This window comes from Microtus pennsylvanicus, chromosome 1, assembly GCF_037038515.1.
Source record: "Microtus pennsylvanicus isolate mMicPen1 chromosome 1, mMicPen1.hap1, whole genome shotgun sequence".
In the NCBI taxonomy this organism is placed as follows: Eukaryota; Metazoa; Chordata; class Mammalia; order Rodentia; family Cricetidae; genus Microtus; species Microtus pennsylvanicus.
Window position 1 is genome coordinate 67,872,947 of NC_134579.1, and position 14,384 is coordinate 67,887,330.

General features: G+C 39.1%; 1 protein-coding gene across 3 annotated transcripts in view; it reads right to left on the reverse strand.

The window, feature by feature from the left end:
• Il1rap (interleukin 1 receptor accessory protein) overlaps positions 1 to 14,384 on the reverse strand; it is a 157,267-nt gene that overhangs the window by 48,940 nt on the left and 93,943 nt on the right. For all 3 annotated transcript variants that reach the window (XR_012910087.1, XM_075967651.1, XM_075967649.1), the window contains exons 3-4: positions 11,708 to 11,993; positions 8,199 to 8,385 (exon numbers count right to left, since the gene is read on the reverse strand). Coding sequence is in view for 2 of the 3 variants with exons in the window: in XM_075967651.1 (XP_075823766.1) it covers positions 8,199 to 8,385; positions 11,708 to 11,993 (473 nt within the window). In the remaining variant the exon portion in view is untranslated. The remainder of the gene's footprint in view (positions 1 to 8,198; positions 8,386 to 11,707; positions 11,994 to 14,384) is intronic.

The window sequence follows — 14,384 nt, forward strand, 5'->3', positions numbered from 1 at the left end:
TTTGTGTGTGTGTGTATACACAGGCTTATACATGTGTGAGTGTGCACTTGTCTGTGCGCCACTCTCTCCTCACTTGTTCAAACAGGTTTGCTTTGAATGTACAGCCCACCATTTCACCTAGACTAGTAAATCTGTGAGACTGCAGAACCGGCCAGTCTTGATGTGCTTACAGATGTGCTCACCACAACTGACACTTTATGTGGGTTTGGGGGATCCAAACTAAAGTTCCCATGTTGTACAGCAAATGATTTACCCATTGAGCCACCTATAAATTGTGAGGACTCTCCCTTGGCAATAGTTACATAGAAGTGATTATTTTCTCAATCTCCTATCTAAATTTTATGTCTTCAATCATTGCACTGACTCTCTAGAGACAGACTTACCCACTTTTTCTCTCCCCTCCCTCCTTCCTTCCCTCCCTCCCTACTTCCCAACTCCATCTCTCTCTCCCTCCCTCCCTCTCTTTCAGTTTCTCTGTGTAACAGTCCTAGCTGTCCTGGAATTTGCTTTGTAGACCAGGCTGGCCTCAAACTCAGAGAAATCCACCTGCCTCTACCTCTCAGGTGTTGGGATTAAAGGTGTGTGTGTCACCACCTCCCAGTGACTCTTCTCACTTTATTTCAATTACTGACTGCTTCAATTATCACAGAGATGCATCCATTTCTCTATGTGCAATGTGACTGTTTAGTTTCAGACTCTTACACAAGATAGCAACCTGCTCTCTGCTTGTCTGTCTACCTGCTACCCTGATGTCTTAGACATATCTGGATTTATGTGATATTTACTAAGTCCATAACTTACTCCAGACCTCCATTTCTCATATATTGGTTATTAGCATCACCATTCATGGAGACAGGAAATTCAAAAATTGGAATAATTTGATATGAAATATGTAAGAGTCAACTGTCTCACAGGACATCAAAGTTTCTTATGAAAACCAGAACATTTTCTCTCTACTACTTTGTGGGACTTAACATTACACTTTTTTTTTAAAAAAAAAAAGTTGTATTCAATGTTGTTTTACATGAGTGAGTGTCTGCCTGCATGTGTACATATGTACCACATGTGTACATGGTACTCATGTTGAATTGTGTATTCCTATTGAGATTGCACGGAGCTGGGCCTACATGTCATTTATCATGCTGAACCCCACTCTGTGCCTATGAAGAAGCTGTTTATTTTTAGCCAGTGTATTTGTATATGAATAGAAGAGTCCAGCAGTGCAGTAGAAAGTCACCTTAAAAGGACATCACATAGGTAAAGGCCTACAGGTGTGACCCGGGGAGCAACCCATGATAGGAGTGGAATCTGTCTTGTTCTGAAAGAGAATCCTAGGCAGAGGCCATGCATGGGGAAAATGAGAAGAAGGATATAATGTGTATAGGAACACATAGAATTGAGAAGAAGTCATGTTGGTAGACAAGGAAGCTTCCCACAGTGAGGTTTTGCTTTTTTGGAGTCTATCTGTTAATATCACCTCACTAATACTAATACTAATGCCAATACCAATACCAATACCAATACCAATACCAATACTAATACTGTCACCTGTAAATACTTCTGTGTGCATCTCTAAATTAAATCCCATCGACAGTATAACTAAGGCCCCATTGTTCCACTTAAAAGTAATGATTTATTGCTATTATCTGTGTTCCACGCTCAGAATATTCCGGTTTTCTATTGTGTTTTGTAATGTATGTGAAACAGTGCTCAACTGTGGTCCATACACTGCAGTAGGTTATTGTATCTTCAATCTCTCTGTCTCTCCTGCCCACTGACTTCCCTTCCTACTCCCCTCCCCTCCCTTATTCTCTCTCTTGTCTCCCACACTCAGTTCTCCATATCTTTTTCTTTCGTACTTATTTTAGCACACAACAAAACATATGCAGAAACCAGCATAATCGTGTGAATTAACTATTGAGTTATTACAATGTATATTATCTTTGTAAACACCAGCAAGACCAGGAATATAATACTGAGAATCACCATTGCAGACCTTCCACACAGCCCTGGTCAATCAAATCTCCTTCACTATTTTCTCATCTGAGTAGATCCCATTTAAACTCTCTGAAACAGTCTCATTGCAGGTATAATTTTACCATATATGTGTAGGTCCATTGTTCGATATGTGGGTTCATTCTCTTTCTAAAAAATCATTCTATGTTTCCCTAATTTGGTACTTTTCCCTTTGATATCAGGAGAACCATGCATATGTGCTTTTCAATTTGCTGATTTTAGACTCATGAAAATAAAGACTCAACACACTCAAACTTATGGGACACTATGAAATCAGTCCTAAGAGAAATGTTCATAGCACTAAGTGCCCACTTAAAGAAAAGAGAGAAAGCACACATTGGAGACTTAACAGATCACCTGAAAGCTCTAAAAAAAAAAAAGAAGCAGACTCACCTAGGAGGAGTAGAAGACTGGAAATAATCAAACTGAGGGCTGAAATCAACAAAAACAGAAACACAGAAAACAATTCAAAGAATCAATGAAACAAAAAGCTGGTTTTTGGAGAAAATCAACAAGATTGATAAACACCTATCCAAACTAATCAAACGGCAGAGAGAGAATATGCAAATTAATAAGATCAGAAATGAAAAGGGGGACATAACCACAGACACAGAGGAAATTCAGAGAATCATTAGATCTTACTAAAAAAGCCTGTATGCCACAAAACTGGAAAATGTAAAAGAAATGGACACTTTTTTAGATAAATACCATATACCAAAGTTAAACCAAGACCAGGTGAACAATCTAAATAGACCTGTTAGTCACGAAGAATTAGAAGCTGTTATCAAAAAGCTCCCTACCAAAAGAAGCCCAGGACCAGATGGTTTCAATGCGGAATTCTACCAGAACTTCCAAGAAGACCTAATACCTATACTCCTTAATGTATTTCACAATATAGAAACAGAAGAGTCATTACCAAATTCCTTTTATGAAGCTACAGTTACTCTGATACCAAAACCACACAAAGACTCAACCAAGAAAGAGAATTACAGGCCAATCTCACTCATGAACATCAACGCAAAAATCCTCAACAAAATACTGGCAAACCGAATCCAAGAACACATTAGAAAAATGATGTATTATGATCAAGTAGGCTTCATCCCAGAGATGCAGGGCTGGTTCAACATATGAAAATCTGTCAATGTAATCCATCATATAAATAAACTGAAAGAAAAAAAACCATATGATCATTTCATTAGATTCTGAAAAAGCATTTGACAAAATTCAACATCCCTTTATGATAAAAGTCTTGGAGAGATTAGGGATACAACGGTCATACCTAAATATAATAAAAGCTATTTACAGCAAGCCAACAGCTAACATCAAATTAAACAGAGAGAAACTCAAAGCCATCCCACTAAAATTAGGAACACGACAAGGCTGTCCACTCTCTCCATACCTCTTCAATATAGTGCTTGAAGTTTTAGCAATAGCAATAAGACAGCATAAGGGGATCAAGGGGATTCAAATTGGAAAGGAGGAAGTGAAACTTTCGTTATTTGCAGATGATATGATAGTGTACATATGCGACCCCATAAACTCCACCAAAGAACTTTTACAGCTGATAAACAGTTTTAGTAATGTGGCAGGATACAAGATCAACTCCAAAAAATCAGTCGACCTCTTATACACAAAGGTTATGGAAGCAGAGAGGGAAATCAGAGAAGCATCACCTTTCACGATAGCAACACACTGCATAAAATATCTTGGGGTAACTCTGACCAAGGAAGTGAAAGATCTATTTGACAAGAACTTTAAGGCATTGAAGAAAGAAAGTGAAGAGGATACCAGAAAATAGAAGGACCTCCCTTGCTCTTGGATTGAGAGGATCAACATAGTAAAAATGGCAATTCTACCAAAAGCAATTTATAGATTCAATGCAATCCCCATCAAGGTCCCATCAAAATTCTTCACAGATCTTGAGAGGACAATAATCAACTTTATATGGAAAAACAAAAAACTCAGGATAGCCAACACAGTCTTATACAATAAAGGATCTTCTGGAGGCATTACCATCCCTGACTTCAAACTCTATTACAGAGCTACAGAAATGAAAACAGTATGGTACTGGCATAAAAACAGAGAGGTCGACCAATGGAATCGTATAGAAGACCGGGATTTTAATCCACAAACCTATGAATACCTCATTTTCGGTAAAGGAGCTAAAAGTATACAATGGAAGAAAGAAAGTGTCTTCAACAAATCGTGCTGGCACAAATGGATGTCAACCTGTAGAAGAATGAAAATAGACCCATATCGATCACTATGCACAAAACACAAGTCCAAATGGATCAAAGACCTCAATATCAGTCTGAACACACTGAACCTGATAGAAGAGAAAGTGGAAAGTACCCTACAACAGATGGGCACAGGAGATCGCTTCCTATGTATAACCCCAGCAGCACAGACATTAAGGGCAACATTGAATAAATGGGACCTACTAAAACTGAGAAGCTTCTGTAAAGCAAAGGACACTGTCACTAAGACAAAAAGGCAACCTACTGACTGGGAGAAGATCTTCACGAACCCCGCAACAGACAAAGGTGTGATCTCCAAAATATATAGAGAACTCAAGAAACTAGACTTTAAAATGCTAATTAACCCAATCAAAAAATGGGGCACTGAACTGAACAGAGAATTCTCAACAGAAGAAGTTCAAATGGCCAAAAGACACTTAAAGGCATGCTAAACCTCCTTAGCAATCAGGGAAATGCAAATAAAATCAAAACAACATTGAGATATCATCTTACATCTGTCAGAATGGCTAAAATCAAAAACACCAATGATAGCCTTTGCTGGAGAGGCTGTGGAGGAAGGGCTACCCTCATCCATTGCTGGTGGGAATGCAAACTTGTGCAACCACTTTGGAAAGCAGTGTGGCAGTTTCTCAGGAAATTCGGGATCAACCTACCCCTGGACCCAGCAATACCACTCTTGGGAATATACCCAAGAGATGCCCTATCATATGACAAAATCATTTGTTCAACTATGTTCATAGCAGTATTATTTGTAATAGCCAGAACCTGGAAACAACCTAGATGCCCTTCAATGGAAGAATGGATGAAGAAAGTGTGGAATATATACACATTAGAGTACTACGCTGCGGTAAAAAACAATGACTTCTCGAATTTTGCATGCAAATGGATGGAAATAGAAAACACTATCCTGAGTGAGGTAACCCAGACCCAAAAAGATGAACATGGGATGTACTCACTCATAATTGGTTTCTAGCCATAAATAAAGGTCAGTGAGTCTATAATTTGATATCCTAAAGAAGATAATAAGAAGGTGAACCCAAAGAAAAACATATAGTTATCCTCCTGGTTATGGGAAGTAGACAAAATTGCCGGGGAAAAAATTGGGATCTTGGGGCTGGGGTGGGATGAGGGTAAGCAGAGATGGGGAGAGAAAAGTGAGAATGGGAGGTTGGGGGAAACTTGGGGAAACGGGATGATTGGGATAAAGGAAGGTTGGATAGGGGAGCAGGGAAGCACAAATCTTAGTTAAGGGAGCCACCTTAGGGTTGGCAAGAGACTTGAACCTAGAGTGGCTCCCAGGAGCCCAAGGCAATGTCCCTAGTTAGTTCCTTGGGCAGCTGAGGATAGGGAACCTGAAATGACCCTATTCTATAGCAATACTAACGAATATCTTGCATATCACCATAGAACCTTCATCTGGTGATGGATGGAGATAGAGACAGAGACCCACACTGGAGCACCGGACTGAGCTCCCAAGGTCCCAATGAGGAGCAGAAGGAGGGAGAACATGAGCAAGGAAGTCAGGACCACGAGGGGTGCAACCATCCACTGAGACAGTGGGGCTGATCTATTGGGAGCTCACCAAGGCCAGCTGGACTGTGACTGAAAAAGCATGGGATAAAACCGGACTCTCTGAACATGGCGAACAATGAGGGCTGCTGAGAAGCCAAGGACAATGGCATTGGGTTTTGATCCTACTTCATGTTCTGGCTTTGTGGGAGCCTAGCCAGTTTTGATGTTCACCTTCCTATACATGGATGGAGTGGGCTTTCCACAGGGCAGGGAACCCTGACTGCTCTTTGGACTGGAAAGGGAGGGGGAGAATAGTAAAGGGAGGGGGAGAAGGTTGGAGGAGGGGGAGGGAAATGGGAGGCTGGGAGGAGGCAGAAATGTTTTTTTCTTTTTCTCAATAAAATTTTTTAAAAAATTAGTTAATTTAATAAAAAATAAAATGTGTTGCAAAAAAATTCTTAACAGAATACTGGTACAGTTAAAAAAAAGCTGACTACTAAGTCATTTCATTAGCAATTGACCAAGAAAATTTTAAACTGCTGAACTGCACTTGTGAATTTGTCTATTTCCCCCTCTAGTTCTGGCAATTTCTAAGAACTTCATGTATTTTGAAACACTTTGGTAAGTCAGAGATACTTCTGTTGTTTCATGGCTTCCCAATGAAATGATCTTGACACTATTGTGAAATGTCCATTTTCTCTCTGGTAACACTCACTGTCTTAAAAATTTCCTTTATTATATATTTGTGTGGCCACTCTAGCCTTTGGTTATGGTTATCATTTTACTTTTAAATTTTCTCTTTACTTCCTACTAGTCTTCAGCAGTTTCTGCGCACTGTGTGAGCATGGGAATGGGTATACCTGTGTGCATGTGTGTGATTATATGAGTGTGCATACTTCTATGTGTGCATATGTGCACATATGTATGTATACGAGTACTTTGGTACACAGAACATGTATATGAGTGTATGTGCACACATATGTATGTATATATGTGCATGTGTATGTGTGCTTATTTATATACATGTCTGTGTGTGCATGTATATATTTCTGTGTATACATGCATGTTTGTGTGTATGTGTATGTGTGCATTTGTGCATGCTTGGATTTATTGTTATTTTCCATCTTATTTCCATTTCATGTATAAAATAATTTCTTCACATTAAGTTTTTAATATTTATGTAAGCTTCAGACAAGTAAATTCTATTTCTGCACCCTATTTATTTATGTATCATATCGTTTTCCTGATGTAGGCCTGTTTTTAAAGAGTCTGTTTTTAAATAGTATAGCCTTCTGACATACTTTTTTTGCTGCAGAAATATTATTGTTTTATGCACCCTTTTCTTGAAACATAAATGCGACTTAAATATTTATTGCTCACTTTCATCTAAAAATAACCTTTTCTGGACTTTAGAATATGATTGCATCTTCATATGAACAGAGATTCTTCAAAATGCCTCAGTTCTGAAATGTTCCCTCCTTTACCTTCCTCTATGTCTGGCCTCAGTCCTGAGAAGTTCCCATTTTTTTCCTTCCTCCATGTCTAGCCTCAGTCCTGAGATATTCCTCCCCCCCCCTTCCTCCATGTCCAGTAATGCCATTTTCTTTCTTTCCTTATACTGATCAAATCTAGCTGGCCTTTTTCCTTTCCTGTAAGCAGGGCATCAAACTTCAAGGCATCAGGCATCGTAGGCAAATGTCTCTCTAGTCCTACAGCTCCTCCTTGCTCTAGCTAGCATTTCTGAGGAGCACAATGGTAGAACTACCCCAGCCCCATCAGAACTTCTTGCTGGGAGACTTTTGTGACTTGTCTCAGGGAGTGAAATTTCTCCCACTGCTCAGCTCCTAAGGAGTTTTGCTGGAGGCTGTGTTCCCCACGTTGCTGCTGGTGGAGACTCCACAAGATTCAAAGGCTACAGTGCAGTGTCGCCACATGCACCACCTTTCAATATTCACATTTTTTGATAAAAACATTTTTACAGATCCTCAGATGTGGAGTCCACAGACGGATGGTGCCCACAAATGACGGCAATCCACAAAACACACATGAATAAAAAATGACAGTCCTGACTCAACAAGGGGCTGAGATTCACGTCATGAATCAGCAGCGTCTGACCTCCCAAAGCAGTGAGAGGAAGCAGGCAGAATTTCTCAAAATGTGTTCCTGGGAGTTAACAGAAATCAGGTAGTTAGTTCTGGGACCCCAGAGAACATCATGTGGGAAACAGTGGGCTGAGGGGAAGAAACCCACACCTCTCCTCCTAAAACAGAACAAAACAAGGAAGTGGCAGAAGTGTGTACAAAAATATTAATGAAGAAGTCAAAGATCTGAATAGCAAAGTATCGGTGTTATCATTCAACTCAGGTATTTATGGCTATATTTTTTTTAAATCACTTGCTCTAGTTTCCTTACCTTATACCAAGTGACGGCTGGTTTGACACTGGGAGGAAAGTAGCCATCTACATTTGGACATGTTATGTTATGAATACTATGCTCGATGTACAGTTTATGCACGGGGAGTCTCATGGGGGAATTGAAGCAGCTGTCCTTCTGAACGACTTCCAGTGGAAAGGCAACCTTGCAGCAATATGTAGTGTTCCTGAAAAGACAAAACATGCCCAGAGCATGAAGGCCCGTCTGCATTTGGTGACACATAGCTGGGATTTCTTTACACGTGTGAGTTCACGTGCCTCTTAAGTGACTCGCTGAAATATTTCTCACACTAATTAACACTGCGCACTAAAAAGCAAACAGAGGTACCTGCTACTAATGTGCTAAAATATTTATACTCGATACATGACCTCAAACATGTATTAAAAGTGGTCATTTCAAATACTCTCGTCAGCACTAGGCAAAGGTAAGGACAGAGTGTTTAAGGGTGCAATCAACCTTTGAAACAGAACACTTTCCAGGTTATGACCAGTAAGGTTTAGAATTTTTATTTTTTAGCTTTAAGGTTTTATTGGATTCCAACATCAGAACTGAAGTGTTTTGGTGTTACTGTTTCTAGCCTGTGTTCTCACTTGCCTCACATGATTGCTGCAGATAACTTTAAACTCATACTCTAATTTTCTGTGACATATCTATCTTATATATGTTAAAATCTTGGTTATTTCTCCAATTTTTTTTTCTCAATGTCATCATTTAAAAGTTCAAATATTGAAAATTTAGGATATTAGTATTGTGGCTACCATAATATAGAAAAGAAAAAAAATTTAAGAAGATCAAAATTTAAAAAGGGGAAATAGAGACAAAGCATCCACCCAGTGTCCCCTGTGCCAGGAAAATAAGAGAATTCATAGAAAAAAACAAACTAAACATGTCATAAAAAAAACTATGACATAGTTTTCAATATTGTTGTATACACCTACCAGCAATGATGAAGGCAGAAACAGGTACAGGAATCATCTTGCAGTGAGGGGGAAAGTGTGCAATATCGTTCATCCAGACTGAGCCACACCTTTGTCAAGCTACGTCTCTACTACAGCCCACCCTGCATTTCTATACTAGGTCTCCTATACAACGAACACCTTCAACAAACACCTTGGATATCCCTCAATTATATATATGATAATTAAAACCATATAAGTATATGATAGCCATTATCTATAATCTTAGTAACATTTAAGTTCAATTGTACCATTTGAACATAAGAAATTGAACAATAAATAGAAGAAAATGAATCTAACTCCAAAGCCTTAAACATCCCCAAACCTTTCTGGCAGTTTGAATGAGAATGGTCCCCATAGCCTTATACATTTAAATACTTGGTCCCAGCTGATCTTTGGGTAGGATTAAGAAGCGTGACTTTCTTGGAGGAGGTGAGTACCTGGGGATGAAATTTGAGGTTTCAAAAGCCTATGCCATCCGTAGTTAGCTTTCTCTAACTTATGATTTATCATCAATATAAGACTTCTCAGCTACTGATTCACCATCATGCCTGCCTGCCTGCTGACATGCTCCTCACCTTAATGGCCATGCACTATAAGCCTCTGGAACCAAGGACCCCAACTTAAATGCCTTCTTTTATAAGTTGACTTGGTCATGCATCTTACTACAGCAATAGGAAAGTAACTAGAAAGAAATCTGTAGGAAAGAGTGTTATTGCTATGACAGGCCTGCCCGTGCTATTCTCTAGAAGAATGTGGCCCACATCGGGAATCTGGGCTAGGAAATCTATTGAATAAAATAAGCAGGATTTAATGGGCCACCATAGTCAGAGCTTCAAAGATAGTCAGTGGAAGAAGAGTAACAGGTTCTGTACCATGAGGTGCACAGCAGGGGCATCAGCAGAACCAGGTGCACAGCAAAGGCACAATTCAAGCAGAAGCAGCTAAAGGCTCCTCCCTAGGGACTGACTGATGGTTACCCAGGAAATGGTAAAGGATTAACAGCTGTCAAAGTTGAAAAGGAGCTCAAAGAACATGTATCCCAGTCTTCCACGGTATAGATACTATGCCAAAGCTCCAGATTTGTGCACAACTTTCCCCAGGTCACCAGCTAAGCATTAACAAAGGTTGTACTTTTCTGTCTCTCATCCAATGCTCTTTTTGATACAATCTGCTTGAATGCCATCACTTATACCATTTTGGAGTGTAGATAATAAGAACAGGAGCATTCCATGCTCACTGGAAGTCTATATGTAAGTGTAAACTTTATTCCAATATAATTATTATCAAATGACAATCTCTAAGGGGCATCACAGGCTACAAGCACTCTCCAAAGGACTAGTGAGTTAAAGATTTTTTTGGGGGGTGGAGCAGAGAACATTTTTACCTAATAACATAGCATACATTTATCAAAACGTTGTTCTAACTCTCAGTGAAGTAGAGATAAGACACACGAGAGAGAAAGGAAATGGGCTTACTAATTATTAGAGGATCAACTGTGTTCATAGCTTTCATTAATTCAAACCTTAAACATTTAGCTCAGGACCACAGAACTGGATTACACATGGAACTGGGCCTCTCAAGATACAGTTAAAGCAGATGGAGTTTTACATGGACTGTCATCCAACACGACCACTTCATAATAAGTGGAGGTGAAGACACAGAGACTGGAAGCTGAAGAGCGGGGAAGAAGATCAGTATCGGTAAACTGCACACTGGGAATGAAACCCTCCAGCCTCCAAAACTGATACCAACATTCCTAATAAATAGTAGAAATTTGTGTTAAATTAAGTGACAGACATGTCCTATATACGACTTTAGAAAGCACATTGCAGCTTGGTAGCAAAATGGACTGTGAGAGCTAAGCCCAACGGTGATGATTTTTTAAAAGGGATTTAGATATTAAAAAGCACACATTGGCATTGATGTGCAGAGAAGAAAATGGGCATCTTGAAGCATTAACTATAAAAGACGCATAGAACAAAGACGGATTGTATAAACTTTGGTTGCTTGCTTTAAGTCATATTTTTGGGATTCCCAAGGGCATAGTATTCACTTTCTTCCGAAGAGAATTTTGGTTGAAATTTGAAATGCACTGTGCTAAATATATTCGATGCATCCCAAATGGTCTTCCTTCTACAAACATACCCCAAGTGTAGTGTCTTTGCCAGGTACTTCAAGAAAAAGCCAAGCATAACAGATATGAATTGATTCTTCATTGTTCATTTTCCAGGGAAACGATGCCTCCAGGCAAGGCAACCATGTAGGCAGGATCCATGGCCATGGAAAGAAGCCAATAAATTCAACCCCAGATTCTGACAACATTGCCATGTATCACTTCTTAAAAGAAACCACCTGTGAAGAATAGTCTCAGAGACAGAACCTCTCTGCACACCTCCCATATCACTGAGGTAAGGCATAAGCCATCTAATGTGTCCTTCTCCTGCACAGTTGTTGCGGCATGCTCATGATTTAAATAAAACCCTAGGGACTCCAAGGACAAGGGAAGGTCACCACTGAGTAGCAGCCTACCTCAACATGCAGGTGTAATTGCCTGTGTCATTGAGTAGGGTGGGCCGAAACCAGAGCACATCTTTCTCCTTACTGATGCGATTCTCTGGGAGGCGGAAGTTAATGGGCTCCTCCAGGTCCCGATCTTGCCTGGTCCAGTACCAGATCAGGGTAAGTCCAGAGGAATGGGCAGTGCTGTAGTTGTACTTCAAGAAGTGTTCAAAGAGGGGGCATTTGATGCGGGCTGGCTCGTCTTCAAACACTTGGATTTGTCTCATCGTATCTAGCCCCCAGTCATCACAGCGTTCTGGAAAAAGCAAAAAGAAAGGGTAGGTGAGTCATTAGCCAATAAAGACCCCCAGAACATTGTCTCCTTGATACTGTCTGGCCTTTTCTATGGGCCTCTTTCCCCAGACATCTCCAATAACTTCCCTCTGATAAACATCCTTAATAAACACTTGCCAATAGAAAGAATTACTTCTCTCTTTATCATTACTTCTTTATCATGTAGTGTTGTGTTTTTTTTTTTTGACAGCTACCTGTGTCTTGGTATTGTAGAATCCTTCAAGGAATGTCTTTAAAAGAAGACATGTATTGATTAAACCACAGGGACATAAAGAACATAGCTAAAAAGACAGCTCTGTTCTACATGGAGAGAAGACTCCTAGTTTTCCCCAGGTCTCCTGTTTTTGGGGACAGAGCTGTACTGTTCAGCAGAAATATAATGCAAGTCAATAGAAGATACCAACTTTCCACATTAAGAAGGCAAAAGGAAATACTATGTTTTGCTAATTGATAAATTCAATAAAACCAATGCATTAAAGATCTTTTATACATCTACATTTGTGTAGTAAATATTTAAAATTCAGTGGGTTTTACAGTTGTGTTGCACATCAACCTGGGATGTCCCTTTTATGTGAAGGAATGACCACACTGTGCAAACAGGACTGCAAACTGAGGGGGGGGGGGGAATGTCTGTTCATGTTTCAGTGATTGAAAAAAAGTTAATGGTTTTTATAACTTATTTTACGATGAAAAGCAACCACTGGTTTATTCAGGGAAAAAAAGACATAATAATTACTTTTGTTCCTGAGAGTGACATCAGAATGTTACAATACAGATAGAAGATACCATAAGAATACATAAAGGATTCCACAGATGATAAGGGTCCTGTGAAAACCAACCAAACCACCAGACAAAAGTTTTATTTATTCCTTGGACTCCCAATAGTCATATATAAATACATATATAATGTATTATATAAGTACATAAATTTATATCATATGTGTATGATATAATGTATATAAAATATATGGTATATTAAATATAAGATGCATACAATATTTAAACTCAGTATAAGCTTCCTTACATTCTAAATTGCACCTACAACTTTCTATGTTATTTATAATAAATGGAAAGCAGATTTTTGCTTATCATATAGGTAATGGTATTTTAAAATAAAATGGCAACCAAGGATATGAAAGACTTTGTAATGGTTTAAATGAGAATATGTAAAAGAAGACTGTTCATTTGTTTCCTAGATGCCCAGGTCCAAATAATCACACAGAAACTATATTAACTACAACACCACTTGGCAAGTGGTGTTAGTCTTAGGTGTATTCTTAGTTAGTTCTTACACCTTAGATCAATGCATTTCTATTAATCTGTGTATCACCATGAGGCTATGGCCTACTGGTAAGGTTCTGGCATCTTTCTCCTTCGTTGGCTACATGGCACCTCTCTGACTCCACCTACTCTCTCTTTCTACCTCTATCTCTGCTCTGATTTCCCACCTGGCTTTACTCTGCTAAGTCATTGGCCAAAACAGCTTTATTCATTAGCCAATAAAAGCAACATATATACAGAAGGACATCCCACATCATTTCCCCTTTTCTGTCTAATTAAAAAGGAAGGTTTTAACTGTGACATAGTAAAATTACATATGCAAAATAGTTATTAATCAAGAATTATAATTGCAATATTTAGTCCATTTACATTTTGCAAATTAAGAAAAACACTCTATCATCTAAGATGATGTGGGATAATTTGGGAGGGGGCATCTGGAAAACCAAAGAGCAGCCACCATTTACAAGAATGATTCCCATAGGTTTATATGTTTGAATACTTGGTCCCCAGTTGCAGTAACTATTTGGGAAGGATTAGCAGACGTGGCCTTGTAAGGGGAGGAGTATCACTGGAAAAGGCTTTGAGATTTAGGAGACTCCTGTCATGTCCAGTGTGCTCTCTACTGCCTATTTGTGGACCAAGTTGCGAGCTCTGAGTTGTTCCTGTTGCCATGGCTTTGCTCTGGCATGATGAATGCTAACCGTTCAAAATCACAATCCCAAGTAAATGTTTTCTTTTAAAGGTTGTGTTGGTCTTAGTTCTTTGCCACAGCAATTAAAAAATAACTACACAGACCTCTTCAATGAAAACCATAAAGGGCTAAATAAGGAAACCAAGGCATTCAAAAGAAAGATACGGTAAGATCACTTTGAGTTTGAGGCCTGCCTGGTCTACATAGAAACTGATAAAAGGTATTCTCCAAATAATAAATACAAATGGCTAATAAACACTTTCAAAAGATGATCAGCATCATCAAGAATATTTAAACGACTTTAAGATTCTGTCTCACCAGTTTAGAATTACTATCATACAAAAAGCAATCGGCAGCAAGTGCTGGATGTGGGAAAGGGGC